This window comes from Rousettus aegyptiacus, unplaced genomic scaffold (genome assembly GCF_014176215.1).
Source record: "Rousettus aegyptiacus isolate mRouAeg1 unplaced genomic scaffold, mRouAeg1.p scaffold_m13_p_14, whole genome shotgun sequence".
Lineage (NCBI taxonomy): Eukaryota > Metazoa > Chordata > Mammalia > Chiroptera > Pteropodidae > Rousettus > Rousettus aegyptiacus.
Genome location: NW_023416289.1, coordinates 51,028,398 through 51,043,492, shown reverse-complemented (window position 1 = coordinate 51,043,492; position 15,095 = coordinate 51,028,398). Strand labels below are relative to the sequence as shown.

Here is a 15,095-nt window from a genome sequence, read left to right as displayed (position 1 = left end):
ATCTTGCCTCAGGTGCATACTTAGTTTTACATTGTTATAATTACAGTCTGACAACATTTGTATGAGTTTTTTTTAACTTAACACAATAAGTAATTTTCCATGTTGCTAGATTATATAGAGTTTTTAAAAATTATAATTTATTGGAGTAACATTTGTTAATACATTATATAAATTTTAGGTGTACAACTTTATAATAGGACATCTCTGTACTCCAGTGTGTTCTCACCACCCGAAGTCTGATCTCCTTCTGTCACTGTGCATTTGACTCCCTTTGCTTTCTTTGTCCTCCCCCATCCCTCACCCCCTTCCCCTCTGTCAACCACCAGTCTGTTGTCTGTATCTATGAGTTTGTTTTGTTTTGTTCATTTGTTGTTTTTTGTTTTCTATCCCACATATGAATGAAATCACATAATTCTTTTTCTTTTCCATCTGACTTATTTCACTTTGTATGATACTCTCAAGAGCCTTCCATCTTGTCGAAATGGCAATGTTTTACCTTTTTTATGGCTTAGTAGTATTTTGTTGTATATCCAAACACATCTTTATCCAATCATCTTTGGAAGGACACTTAGCATAATTAGGATATTTAATGACTGCATAGTAATCTGTTCTTCGACATTTAGATTGTGTGTGTATCTGTGTCTTTTGCATAGTTTTAATAATGCTGTACACTTTTGCATATAGCTTTTGGGAATTTTTGTTCTTAGGATACATTTCTAGCAGTGGGGTTCCAGGACCCAATTTGCCAGTTATCTGGTTCCGTGCAGTTACTGCACTGCTTTCTAAAAGAGTTATATAAGCCTGCATCCAGAAAGGTTGTCAGTATAAACATGGTATAAAAAGTATGTAAATGAGTCAAGCTCTGGGATGCTGAAGTGGACATAGGCTGTATAGGCTGAACAAGGGAGATGGTAGGTCTTTCTTCCTCTTTCTGGCAGGTTTGAGCCAGCCGGCCTCATGTTTCACCAAGCGAGTGTTATAGTAATTTCCTAAGGGAAGGCATCTTCACTTGGGCCTTGAGACTACTCTGTTGCAGTAGTTCTGTAGCTCTGCTTCTGCAAATCATGAAGGAAACAGGTAGATTTTCTTTTCTTTGTGTTTTAAGTTAAAATAAAGTTTAAGCCTTCTCCAGAACTGTTCCCTGGTCAATTTGCTAACTACACGGTGCTTTGAGAGTCACCCTGCCCTTTGGGTTCAGTGGTCCATTCCCGACCAATTAGTTTTAGGGTGAAAATTAATGAATCAAGTAGGTGCTAAGGTAAAGAAAAACACACCTAGGGGATAATATAATTTTTCAGTGTATTTATGAGACAGCACAAATCCTGGCAGTAGCAAATCATTTAGAATTTGATTAAATTTCATGCAGTACAAAATATGTTATACAAAGTTAATATTACTAAGAGTAAGTTAGCAGAACTTAGCCAAGTCACATATATGAATCAGAAGTTTTCTAAAGAAAGGAGGTGCTGAGCCATGCATTTTTTTTTTAAGGGGCTGAGTGATTGATTTTTTGCTAATACACATGATCATGGAGTGATGATATTCCCTGATAAATCGAGGGAGTGTGGTTTGCATGTACCCTGTTTTTGGCTATGCAGCCAGCCAGGAATTTCTAGGTATTGAGGTTTAGGGTCTGACAGTCAGGCTTGTCACTACATATAAACTTTCCTTTCCACCCCTCCACCCATGTCCTCAGCGTTTTGGAAACCTGTTGGGAGAAAACACAGGTGCGTGACTTCCCATCGTACGGGGGCTTGTGCGTGAGTCTGTTGGATGCGTGCGTTAGCGTGCGGTGAAGATGATGCCAGGCAGAGTCTGGTAGGTTCCTGGGATCACTGACTCTGATCTCTATTTCTCTTATAGCTCTTGCCAGCATCCAGCCATGGGGGATATGAAAACTCCAGATTTTGATGACCTTCTGGCTGCCTTTGACATCCCAGACCCCACCAGCCTTGATGCCAAGGAGGCCATCCAGACCCCCAGTGAGGAGAATGAGAGTCCCCTCAAACCTCCAGGAACTTGTATGGATGAGAGTGTGTCCTTGTCTCACTCAGGGTCAGCCTCAGATGTGCCGGCTGTGAGTGTCATTGTCAAGAACACCAGCCGCCAGGAGTCGTTTGAAGCGGAGAAGGACCACATCGCTCCCAGCCTCCTGCACAACGGATTCCGGGGATCGGACCTGCCTCCAGATGCCCACAACCTGGGCCACAACTGTGGGAAGTTTGATTCCACTTTCATGAATGGAGACAGTGCCAGGGGTTTCCCGGGCAAGCTGGAGCCTTCCAAATCAGAGCCACTACCAACCTTTAACCAGTTCAGTCCCATCTCCAGCCCGGAACCTGAGGACGCCATCAAAGATAATGGGTGTGGACCGAAGCCCAAGCACTCTGACAGTTATTTCCCACCCCCTACTGGGTGTGGGCCTGTCCTGGAGGCTCTGGCTAAGTTTCCTGTCCCAGACCTGCATATGTTTGATCACTTCTGTAAGAATGAACCCAAGCCAGAACCCCTGTCCCTGGGGAGTCATGAGGAACACGAGCGGGGTGGGTCGAAGGCGTTGGAGCCTCGCAAGGAGCTGGATGCCACTCGCTTCTTTGGGGAAGCTTTGGAGTTCAACAGCCACCCCAGCAAGGGGCTCACTGCGGAGTTTGGGACCTGCTCATCAGTCCCCCCAAGGCAGCGTCTTAAGCCAGCCCATTCCAAGCTGTCCTCTTGTGTGGCAGCCTTGGTGGCCCTGCAGGCCAAAAGAGTCGCCAGTGTCACCAAGGAGGATCAGCCTGGCCACACAAAGGACCCCTCAGGGCCCATTAAAGAGGGCTCCAAAGGCAGCCCCAAAATGCCCAAGTCACCAAAGAGTCCCCGGAGCCCTCTGGAGGCCACTAGGAAGTGCATGAAGCCATCGGACAGCCCCAGGAGCATCTGCAGTGATGGCAGCAGCAAAGGCTCCCCGTCTGTGGCTGCCAGCTCCCCACCAGCAATTCCCAAAGTCAGGATCAAAACCATTAAGACATCGTCGGGGGAAATCAAACGGACTGTCACAAGGATCTTGCCAGACCCCGATGATCCCAATAAGTCCCCCGTTGGATCACCTCTGGAGAGTGCCACGGCCGAGGTCCCGAGCGAGGTGCCGGAGGACGAGGTCACTGCCCTACCTGCAGTGGAGCACTTTCCTGAGGGGAGCACTAGTTCAGGGAGCCCTCAGGGTGACAGGAAGGGGGCTGAGAGCACGGTGAAGAGCAGTGGCTCTTCGTCTCCCAGCTGCGGCCCTGGGTCCCGGGTCCTGAAGGGGGCTGCCCCGGGCTCACAGGTGGGCAAGAGGCCGCAGCAGAGCGCTGCGCCGCAGGCATCCACCCTGGCCCCTGCCACCCTCCTGCCCAAAGCCGTACACCTGGCCAACCTGAACCTGGTCCCCCACAGCGTCGCTGCCTCAGTGACGGCCAAGTCCTCAGCGCAGAGGCGGAGCCAGCCGCAGCTCACGCAGATGTCAGTGCCCCTGGTCCACCAGGTGAAAAAGGCCGCCCCACTGGTGGTGGAGGTCTTCAACAAGGTCCTCCACAGCTCCAACCCCGTGCCCCTGTATGCGCCAAATCTCAGCCCGCCTGCGGACAGCAGGATCCACGTGCCGGCCAGCGGGTACTGCTGCCTGGAATGTGGCGACGCCTTTGCCTTAGAGAAGAGCCTGAGCCAGCACTATGGCCGGCGGAGCGTCCACATCGAGGTGCTGTGCACGCTGTGCTCGCAGACGCTGGTTTTCTTCAACAAGTGCAGCCTGCTGCGGCACGCCCGCGACCACAAGAGCAAGGGGCTCGTCATGCAGTGCTCGCAGCTGCTCGTCAAGCCCATTTCTGCGGACCAAATGTTCGCGGCGGCCCCTGCAAACTCCCCGGCCCCCACAGCCCCCGCCCCCGCCGCCCCGCCTGCCTCCCCCAAGCACGGCCCCGCCGCGGGCGGTGCCAGCACCACCATTCCAGCTTTGCCGCTCTACCCAGACCCCGTGAGGCTCATCCGGCATGGAGTCAAGTGTCTCGAATGTCACAAGCAGATACGAGACCACACGGTCATGGCCGCACATTTCCAGAGGATATCAGAGGAAACCGAGGGGCTGGTAAGCAGGCCTCCCTGGGGCAGGTGGCAGGCTCTGGTTCACGCAGGCTCTGGTTCACATGGGCTCCGTGCTGGGCAGGGAGAGAAAAGCTCACCGAGGGGGGCAGTGGTGGCATCTTGTGTGTCGTAGCACAGAGTCTGGCTTGTTGGTAGCGACCTGCTTGAATATATAGTGTTTGGTATTTACTGGGCAGAACGTCCTGCTCACAATGGAGGGGAGACCCTGAGGTTTTGGTGAGTGTGTGTGTGGATGTGGCCTGTGGCCCACTTAGCTCCCAGTGGGCTGTCAGGTCCCAGTGTCAGGCCTGGGCTAGAGTCTTTATTGGATGGTGCCCTGGCCTTTGGCATGTGTCAGTGTGGTCCTCGCGGGTCCCCAGAGGATTCAGGGGTGGAGGGAGGTGTGACACTGCCCCGCGCCTTGATCTGTACTTCTGAGAACCATGTGTGCACTGCCCACAGTGGACACAGCTCTTTGTGCAGAATCCTTTGGGGAAAGCGCAGTGGGCCAGTGTCAGGGCCAATATGGAAGGAAGGAGGGCGGACTGACACGTGGGCCTCTTCTTTTCTGTGTTCTCACCTCTGGGAAGGCACTGCGCTTACTACTTGTTCTTGGTTATGCTTGATGAGACCTGCCTTTATTTTTAAAAGGCGTCTATGCTAAAAATTCCCTTTGGCACCGTCAGTATCAGTGATTGGGCGTGTTGGCAAGGTCATGTGAAGGAAGCAGATCTCCAGAAAAGTCTCCAGAATGCTCTTTTCTCCCTCCTCCGGGTGGAAGGAGTCTCCGCATGACCTGGCCACGCCTGCCCCCTCTCCGAGCCTCCTGCAGCCAGGGCCGCAGTGGCCTGGGATGAAAGCAAAATAGCCCCTTTCACTTCAGTTCAGCAGGGTCCTACACACCTGTTGGTGGCCGCTGAGCTTTGCACGTGTGTCCCCAGTGCCCACGGCTGTGCTGAGTCAGGGGCGCCAGCAGGAGGGAGCTGCCCTGTTCTGCCCGGAGCTCGCTGCGCAGCAAGGGCGGAGCTGTCCACCCGAACAGCTGCAGGGCGCAGACTGACAGTGGGGCTGAAGCAGGCTGGTCAGCACAGTTGCAGAGAGTGCCTCAGAGGGACTAATTCATTGTGGCGGCTGGCACACGTGACATTGGAGTTGGACCAGCAAGGGATGAGTTTGGAGGAGGGCGGGGGCGGGTGTTCAGGTAGAGGGACAAAAATATGTGAAAGCGCCTCCTGCATTTGAGGAATAGGGAGATGTCAAGGGTGAGGCCAGCCTTGGGAGTGTCAGAGTAGAGACAGGAGGTGGAATTTGGTGGGGCTGTGGGCTTCTGCAGCCCCAAAAGGGGCCAGCACAGTGCTGTAGGGACGCTGTTACCTCTCATGTTCACCTTCCCTGTTTGTTGCATTTTCCTTCTGATGAGTCAGGTGTACTATCGCCACCCAGCCCTTTTCTCAGTGACTTCAGGTCATTTTGCTGTACCAGAATGGTTGACTTGGTCCCAGATCGCTTCTTCTGAATCATATGATCAGAGCCATTGCCAGTGGAGGTCTGACGCCTGGGCCTATGTTTCCCCCCGCCCCCCACTCTGTTCCTCATTCATCTAGAATCTGAGCAGAAGTCTGGGTATTGGATCCCAAACTGGCACCCTCTCATCCTGTGTCATTCTCCTCTGGTGAGAGCTGGACATGGTGGTCCCTGACAGAAAGGGAGGGCTGTCAGGATTCTTTCAGCCTAGTTCTAATCTCTCAAAATCTCCTGCTGATAAAAGTAGCCTCTGTGTCTCAGAGAAAAAATAAGGCTCGAGCCCTGGGATCAAAACCTAGCCTTGATGGCTATTGGACTTGAGTTGCTCGAAACAGTACCCTGGTTTCAGGCCATGTCCAAGGCAGGGAGTGGAAGGGTAGGGTGGGGCACTACTCTAGGGTGGGAGTTGCAGGACAGCACGTTCTGGCCTTCTGTCTTCTTCCCAGGAGCCCGCCCTGAACTGGAGCTGCCTCCCCCTGCAGTGGCTGGATGGTCCCTTCACCTTGCATTCCAAGATGTCAGAACAGAGAGACGATTTCTTCTTGTTCTTAAGCTTTTCATTAACTGTAATGTCGTTATCACATCTAACAAAATTAATAACAATTCCTTAATATTTCCTAAAGTAAATCCATATTCAAAATTTCCCATTTTCGTCAAAAGTTGTCTTTTTAGTGTTGGGCTGTTTTGAGTTGGGATCCAAACAGGAACATACTTTACATTTGTTTGTAAAGTCTTTTAAACTTCTCATCTAGAACAGTACCTTGTCCCACTCTACCCCATCAGACCCGCCCCCCGCCTTTTTTTTATGTTATCCATTTGGGTCATGTGTCCTGAGGATTTTCCAGGACAATTCTGAGTTCAATTGATTGCTTCTGGAGAACTTTCCTGTATAATTTTGAATTTGACTGATTCCTTTTTCACGTAATTAACTTATTCTTCTATATCCCATATTTTATCTGTGCACTAGAAATTAGCAATAAAGGCTTGATCAGGTTCAGGGTTGAATAGGGGGAACACTGTGTCATTCCTATCTCGTGGTTTCAGGGAGGCCCAGAGTACTTGATTTTCTCAGTTTTAATGACACTAAACTTCTCAGGGAGTTTAGGTGGTAGAGTTCTTATCCCTTCATTGTAAAGTCCCTATCTTATCCTATCGGTTTTAGTATCCATTAGTAATCACTGCCTGTGTCAGTAATTTTATTAGGAGTTGGAAAAGGGTGTTTTTCTAATGTAATTATTTATTTTGTGTGTGTGTGTGTGTGTGTGTGTGTGTGTGTAAGATATATTCTCTTACTTACACGAAAGAGCATGTTCATTTACTATTTTGCACCTAAAGTAATATTTTTAAAAAAACTTCATTATGGAATGTCCCAAACATATATAAAAGCTGGGAATGTGTATAAATTATCTTTCTCTCTTCCATGAGGGCTGTTTGGTTACCCTGTTTTATAGCTTATGTTGGAATATGGGATAAATACATAATTAGTTAAAAGTTTTCATAGTAGTGAGTTGATGCCCTCATAATCTCAAATTGTGTTTTAGGAGTCCCTCTTCTATTATTATTTAAAATTGTGGTAACTACATATGTCATTTACCATCCTAATTAATTTTTTGTGTATAGTTCAGTAGCATTAAATACATTCACACTCTGTTGCATTCAATTTTCAAAACTCTTCATCTCACAAAATTGAAACTCTGCACCCATTCAACAACAGCTCCCACTCCCCCCTCCCCTCAGCCCCCGGCAGCCACCATTCTACTTCCTGTCTTTACGATTCAACTACCCTAGATACCTCCTGTAAGTAGGATCATGCAGTACTTGTCTTTTTGTGACTGGTTTATTTCACATGCTTTATGCATGTTGTAACATGTCAGAATTTCTGCCCTTTTTAAAGGCTGAATAATATTCCATCATATGTATAAACTACATTTTGTTTATTAATCCATTGATGGACATGTGGATTGCCTTCCACCTTTTGGGTGTCATGAATATATACACATAAATTTCAAACTGTCAAAATCAATACAATTTGTAATATTAGGACAACTGCATAAAGATGAAAGTGTTTTTTATAGCTCTTCTTGCCCTTATGTATCACATTAAGGATGTATAGGTTGAAATATTGTATTTGAAACAGTCACTTGGAGTAATTCTTTTCTCTTTATGATTAATATATAGTTACTTGACATATAGTTAGGTTACTTGTTTCTGTTTTGCAATTTTTAGGGAATGCTTTTGTTTATTTAGTTCAATTTCATGTTATTTAAAAATTATGTAAAACATTTCATTCCAAAGTTAAAACTGTAACAAGGTACATTTAGAGAAATTTTGCTTCCATCCTTGTCCTGTAGTCCTGTTCTCTCCTTCCCCATAGGTAACTGTTTTTATTCAGTTTTGGCTTATTGCTCCATTGTTCCTTTTGTTTTGCAAGGATAAGCAGGTGTGTGTGTGTGTGTGTGTGTGTGTGTAAGATATATTCTCTTACTTACACAAAAGAGCATGTTCATTTATTATTTTGCACCTAAAGTAATATTTTTAAAAAACTTCATTATGGAATGTCCCAAAAATATATAAAAGCGGAAAGAATAGTATAATGGACGCTTCTTTAACAATTAGCAACTCGTGGCCCATCTTGTTTCATGTATCTTCTTATCTGCCCCTCTCCTCCAACAGATTATATTTAAACAAATCTCAACATCAGCGCATCTGTAAATTTTCAATATGCATCTCTAAAAGATAAGGGTTCCCCTCTAAATATAGACATAATCATCATATCTCAGAATTAATCATTTTTCATTATCAAATCAATATCAAGTGTCAAAGGTCCCAATATTATCATTAAGTTAGTGTTTAATATCTCTGATTGTCTCATTCCTTTTTACGCTTGGCTTGCTAGAATCAGGATCCAAATCAGTGTTATGCATTGTAAATGTTGAAAATTTCTCTTAACTCTCTTTTAACCTATAAATTCCCTTTTTAATCCGCCCCCCCCCCCCCCCCCCGCTTGCAATTAGTTTCTGGAAAAAACTGAGTAGTTTGTCTTGGAGAGGCCCACATTCTGGATTTTGCTGATAAAAGCAGAGGTCCTTCCCTGTCCTCCCAATAACTTTGCCTCTGTGCAGCTTCTCTGACCCCATCAGGCCACTCAGTGAGCAGTACAGGTGTCCCCTCATTACTGAGAAGAGCTTTTGTGGATGCTGCGCCAGCTCAGTCGGTAGCTTTCCCCTCTGATAGTCTGGGCTCTGCCCATTAGAGCTTCAGTGAGTGTGGCCGTGGACTTGTCTTCCCTTGGTTCTGTCCTGGGGCTGGGAACAAAGGAGCTGCTGCCTATTCCGGCCTTTTCTGTGCATGTATGTGTTTAGCTGTGGCTCAGGGCACCTCCTGCCCACCTAGAGTGGGCAGACAAGGCTGAGGGAATGGAAACTGGCAAGACGACTCATTCAGTCTACAGCCAGTCAGGGTAGGCCTAAGTCTCCTGTAGAAGTCACTGAGCCATCTTACTGGAGGTGTGGCGTGGGAGCCACCTCTGCTGAGCGAGGGAGAGGCCCTGGTGGGTCTGGCAGTGAAGTGAGGTCTTAGGATTCAAGAAGTGCCTTAGGCATCTGGAAAGGAAAGCCTGGACCTCTGCTAAATCCGAGAGAAGAAACGCAGTTCTAGAGCAGGACTAACTTTTGGGGACACTTGTCAGGTGAGAGGTAAAGCTTGCTTGGGTGTAAGTATCAACACTTAATGAGGTCTGGGGTGTCCAAGTATCCTAAGAGAGTCGGAAGAGAGGATGGTTAGGGGAGGGGTTGTTCTGACCCATGTCTTAGGACAGTCAGATAGCTGTGATTGGAGAGCCTGGGGCCTGCAGCACCTGCATGAACTGCTTTCTTGGTGTTCTTTCCTAGACTTGCCAGGTGTGCCAGATGCTGCTGCCCAACCAGTGCAGTTTCTGTGCCCACCAGCGGATCCACACACACAAGTCCCCTTACTGCTGTCCAGAGTGTGGAGCACTCTGTCGCTCCGCCTACTTCCAGACCCACGTAAAGGAGAATTGCCTGCACTATGCCCGCAAGGTGGGCTACAGGTGGGTGCTGCCTGGCTCGCTGTCCTGTCCTGGGATTGCCCAGTGGCTGGTCCATCTCCTGGGCCAGAACTTGTTTCAGAATGAGCTTTAGTCTTCAGAACCCTGGCCTCCAGCTCAGGCAAGCATGTTGATTGGTATGTGGACAGACATTTTTATTTTCTAGAGAACAAGAAGAAAAAGGGAAGAAGAATAAGGAGTTAAAAAAAAAATTAAACAGAAAAAATAGCTTCGAAGGAGAAGCTTTGGGGCAGATGAGACTATATAGAACCTTCACTTTGTCAGCTTGGTTTTTGAAATGCATATAAACTTAATTTGCTCACAGACTTACCGTGTTTGGCATATTAAATTGCGAAAGTCCTATTTCAATAATAAATTTCCTAATCACAGCACTTTGAAATGTTCTCAATTTTCATTAACAAATGGAGCTGCACGACTCCGAAACTCAAAGGGCTCCAGTATCTTCGTGTTGATTAGTTTTTGTCAGTTTGTGAGAAGCAGGTAAAACCAGAGAATGGAAAAAAATGGTCAGCGTTAGAGTGAAATCAAGAAAACTCTTATTTTAGACTGAATCTCCTCCATTGTGTCAGACACATATACGCAAGAAGTCATTTTCTGGAAAGAGATCAAAATGGGGAGGTGGCCTCCTTCAAAGGCATTGATCTGTAACTTTCACATCAACCCAGTCAGGGCTCCTGTACTGACTTACCGCATTTGAGAGTTTCTGCATCTTCTCATGTTTTACTTTATCACTTTCACTTATTAAACTTATTTTGTCCAAATTTGGTAAGATTTTCTTGTCTTTGGTACTTAAAAGAAATGTACGAATTTAGTTCATTTAATAAACTTTTTTTGAGTACTTATTATTGTGTTTAGCGTTGTGCCAGACACTCAAGATACAAAGATGATTAAGACACAGCCCCTGTCCTCAACGGGGCTCCAGGCTGGTAGGTGACGTGTGTACAGTAATTGTAACTCAGAGCATCAGTCCCATAGTGGAGGGATAGTCAGTAAAATTCCACAGAGAATTTAGAAGGTTTTTAGGCAGAAGAAAGGGGAAGAAGATATCTGGCAAGGGAAATGGGTGGGGAGACTGGCACACCTGAAAGAGGTTACATGAAGATCAGCATCTCTGTAGAGGTGGGTCAGGACGATTGTGGGGACTGGTGAGAATTGAGTTGATAGAAGGCAGACCTACTTCTTGTCAGACATTTGGTCTTTAACCATGGACAGTGAGGAGCTACAGAAGGATTTGCAGCAGGGGAGTGATCCGGCTAGATCTGTTTCTGGAAAGCTGACACATGTATTAGGGAAGGGAGAGACTAGAGACTGGTTGAGAGGTAAGTGTGACAGCATAGATGAGATGCCGAGGACTTCAGGTCAGCCATGGCCATAGAGATGGAGAGAAGGTAGATTTGAGAGAGACACTAGAAGTAGAAGCATTAAGACTTGATAGCTTATAGATGGGGGTGAGGTTTGAGAGGGGTTAGTGATGACTCCCAGGTTTCTTTCTTGATACAGACATTTCCAAATGTAGACTAATTTTTTTGCATGTTAGGAGAACGGAGAATCCAAAATGCATGAGAAATGAAACAACCAGACACAGGCTTGTACAAAGCCCTTTTCACCATGTTTCAGAAGAGCAGAGGTTGGCAGCATCCCAGGTTACATTTTTAAACTGAAAACACCTGACGTGTGTTTTTACGATATTCTATAACATTTGAAAATTTCTTTTTAACTTTGACTTAAGTGTGTGCTGCTTATTCCAAGATCTAAACCAACCAACAGAAATGCAATCAACACAAGATTTTTATCTTTGAATCTTGAACCTAAGAACCACAGATGGATTAATAGCATTTTTTTTTTTTTTTGCCTTCTAATTTTATTTTACTTTCTTTTGTATGAGTAAAAAGAAACACTATCTCAAAAGCAATTCATTTTATCAAGCCTTCTTGTAAGGAATGTCAGCTAAAAATATTGTGATTCAGCTGTAGAGGGATTACTGAAGATAATTGACATTAAAATCGCCAATGATCTGTGGTTGAACTCTGGAGGCATACATTCTAGTACAATATTCATAACACTTAAGATTTAAACTATTAAAATCTTTGTAAGTAACAGCTTTATTCAGATATAAGTCATGTACTGTGGAATTCACCCATTTAAGGTGTGTAGTCCGGTGGTTTTTAGTACATTCAGAGTTGTGCAGTCATTCGCCACAATCAGTTTTAGAACATCTTCGTCACTCCCTGAAAAACTCTATGCTAACAGCCTTCCCATGCACCCAGTCCATAAATAACCACTGATTTGCCACATCATAGATTTGTCTCTTTTGAACATTTCATATAAATGGAATTATATAATATGTCCTCTTAGCATAGTATTTTCAAGATTTATCTTTGTGATGAGCGTTTCGTTCCTTTCATGGCTGAATGCGACCTGTTGTATGTATACACACCACACATTGTTTATCTGTCCATTGGTTGATGAGCATGTTTTGGATATTATGAGTCAGGCTGCTAATGAGCATTCATGTACAAGTTATTGTGCAGATGTATGTTTTCAGTTCTTGTAGATATGCACCTAAGGGTAGAATAGCTGGGGCATCTGGTGACTTGGACCTTTTGCAGAACTGCCAGACTGTTTTCCAGAGTGGTTGTACCGTGTTTACATCCCACCAGCAGCACATGAGGGTTCTGAGTTCTCTGCATCCTCACCGACAGTTGTTATGTCTGACTTTTGATTATAGCCATCCTTGTGGATGTAGTTGGTATCTCATTATGGGTTGGATCTGCTTTTCTCTGACGGCTTAAGGCGTTGCACATCTTTTCATGTGCTGTTTGTATATTTGTGTATCTTTCTTGGAGAAATGTCTGTTTAGATCCTTTGCCTATTTTAAAATTGAGTTATTTGTTATCTTCTTGAGTTGTAGGAGTTCTTTATATATTCTGGATACAAGTCCCTTATCAGATACATGGTTTGCAAATATTTTCTCCCATTCCGTAGGTATTAATAGTTTTTAATGAACTCTCAGAAGGCACCTAATGTTTCTGTTTATTGAGCTCTACTACAGTTTTACAGTGTTACTTCATTTTATATTATTTTTGCTTTTTCTTGAAAACAATGTAAAAAGCCTATATATGTTTGTATATTTATGTGTATGTATTTTATGTAAGATGTGTATATATGTTATATACATATATATTTAGAATTCTATAAATTATCCTACTTTTTGTTGATAATTTGGAGTGGCCAATGATGTCATAACTGAGTAAGTTTAGACTTTTTTTTTATTCATTATTTTCTTATTATTTGTGATTATTAGCAAAACTAACAATTTTACTGCTCTTCATCTTTTCTGAAATCACATATTGCACAGCATATGATTCTATAATTGTCTGTTTTTCTCTTTAAAAATTGGTAAAGAGTTGTCATAGGGTTGGATCTCTGCATACTCTTTCTCAGTTTGTAATCCCTGCTCAGTTCAGTCCCTCACCAAGGCCTCTTGGTATGTATTCTTTTACCCCTCCATGTTTTTATTTTCAGTGAGGTTTCTTTGAAGAGTGAGTAAATAGCATGGATTTTTAGTTACATTTTTGAAGAATGTATTTATATTGTTTCTGTAGGAGTTTGGGCAAACTGCACAAATAAGGCCACTTAAGAGATTCCTTCCACATATCAGTCATGCTTGCCCATTTTGGATGAATTTGGAAATATGTGGATTTTTTTCCCCTCTTTTTGATACCTTGTGGTATGGAAGTACTTCTATGTGCTTAAGTTGGTCACTATTTTGTTTAGCAGGAGAGAAAAGAAAATGTAAATCAGTAGTTTGTATAGAAACTCCAAAGCATTGGAATTCATTGCAAACAGCTTTCTGGTTCTGTGAGCTAGTAAGTTTGCAAAGGTGATTCTTTGCCCCTGCTCCCACCCCCACCGCCACCCAGCATACGCATGCACGCATACACATGGAATAAAGACGAAGGGTTGGTCAGGATTCTGTGATGATTTATGTGGACTGAAAATGGACTAATGTAGTGTGTTGAAGAGAAGTATTTGGGAGTCGAAGAATCTTTAAGTGAAGGCATGTCCTATCTTTTAGTAAAGCAGCAGCCTGTCTTCTAGAGTCTACTAGGTATCCAGGTGATGGGCGAGCAATATTGCAATAAATCAAAGGTGTTTTCTGGTGTAGAGGAGACCTGCGGGGAGAAAGGACTGAACACATGAGGGGTCTGAACACATACTGGAGAAAGGGAAGGCAGTGTTTATAGAGAGATTGTGAATTTAGAAGGAGAATCCAACATGGCCTCAGTTTTAGAAAAATGGTTTCAGACAGTTCGTACATTATGAGACAATATATGCACTAAGTGAAGCTCAGAAAATATGAATGGGTAGGGAGAAACAGATAAAAAGTTACCCGTGGGCCCAGCAAGGAGCCAGCACAGCACTCTGAGCTGCGTGGTCGGGAGTGGTGCCGGCCACATGTGGCCAGTGAGCACTTGAAGTGTGGCCAGTGTGACTGGCCATTTTATTTTATTAATTTAAATTTAAATAGCCACATGAACAGTACAGTATAGAACATTTCTGTCATCACAGCAAGTCCCCCTGGACAATGCTGCGCTAGAGTATTTCTTCATGAGCTTTGGGCTCTTTGTTTCATTGCGGTGGTTATGGGGAGTGCAGCATTTCCTGACTGTTTTTTATTCAGCGGCCATCCTTGCTTGTTCAGTACCAGCCTGTGGGAAGGCACAGGCTGTCTGCAGCCTCCTTCTGCAATTCCTCTTAGACCCCTGGAGCTGTATCACATTTTAATGGATATTGTTTATGTCATTTTTGGGCCACTCCCCTCCGTGTCCACTCCCACCAACTTCTCTTAGCTAGGCTCATGTTTTTGGTTTGCAGAATAGCATCCTCTGGTTGGGGAAAGGAGGGTTTCTCCTCCCTTCTCTACCAGGCGTGGCCTTGGGCTTGGGGGGGCGCCCTGGGTGACAACATCATGCCAGATGGCAACTGGCAGGCTCTCAGGATGTACAAGTAGAGGATGGAAGACCGAGTGCTCAAAGGAGGGGCTCTGAGACTCCTGTGTTCCTGCCCTCCATCCCTCCTTTCACAAAGCCATTTCTGGGTCTGACCCTCCCCACTCCACACATACACCTTTGTCATCCAGGTGCATCCACTGTGGGGTCGTCCACCTGACCTTGGCCTTGCTGAAAAGCCACATCCAGGAGCGACACTGCCAGGTTTTCCACAAATGTGCTTTCTGCCCCATGGCCTTCAAGACTGCCAGCAGCACCGCGGACCACAGCGCCACCCAGCACCCCACCCAGCCCCACAGACCCTCCCAGTGAGTGCAGCTCCAGGGCCAGCAGGCCTGTGGGCAGAGCCAAGTGACTTGGATGCTGTAAGG

General features: G+C 45.3%; 1 protein-coding gene across 5 annotated transcripts in view; it reads left to right on the top strand.

Moving 5' to 3' along the window:
- Window positions 1-15,095, top strand: part of ZNF592 (zinc finger protein 592) — a 42,442-nt gene that overhangs the window by 20,105 nt on the left and 7,242 nt on the right. For all 5 annotated transcript variants that reach the window (XM_036231899.1, XM_036231900.1, XM_036231897.1 and 2 more), the window contains 3 exons: window positions 1,864-4,105; window positions 9,516-9,694; window positions 14,856-15,032. In XM_036231899.1, coding sequence (XP_036087792.1) covers window positions 1,883-4,105; window positions 9,516-9,694; window positions 14,856-15,032 — 2,579 coding nt within the window. In that variant the 5' untranslated portion in view covers window positions 1,864-1,882. The remainder of the gene's footprint in view (window positions 1-1,863; window positions 4,106-9,515; window positions 9,695-14,855; window positions 15,033-15,095) is intronic.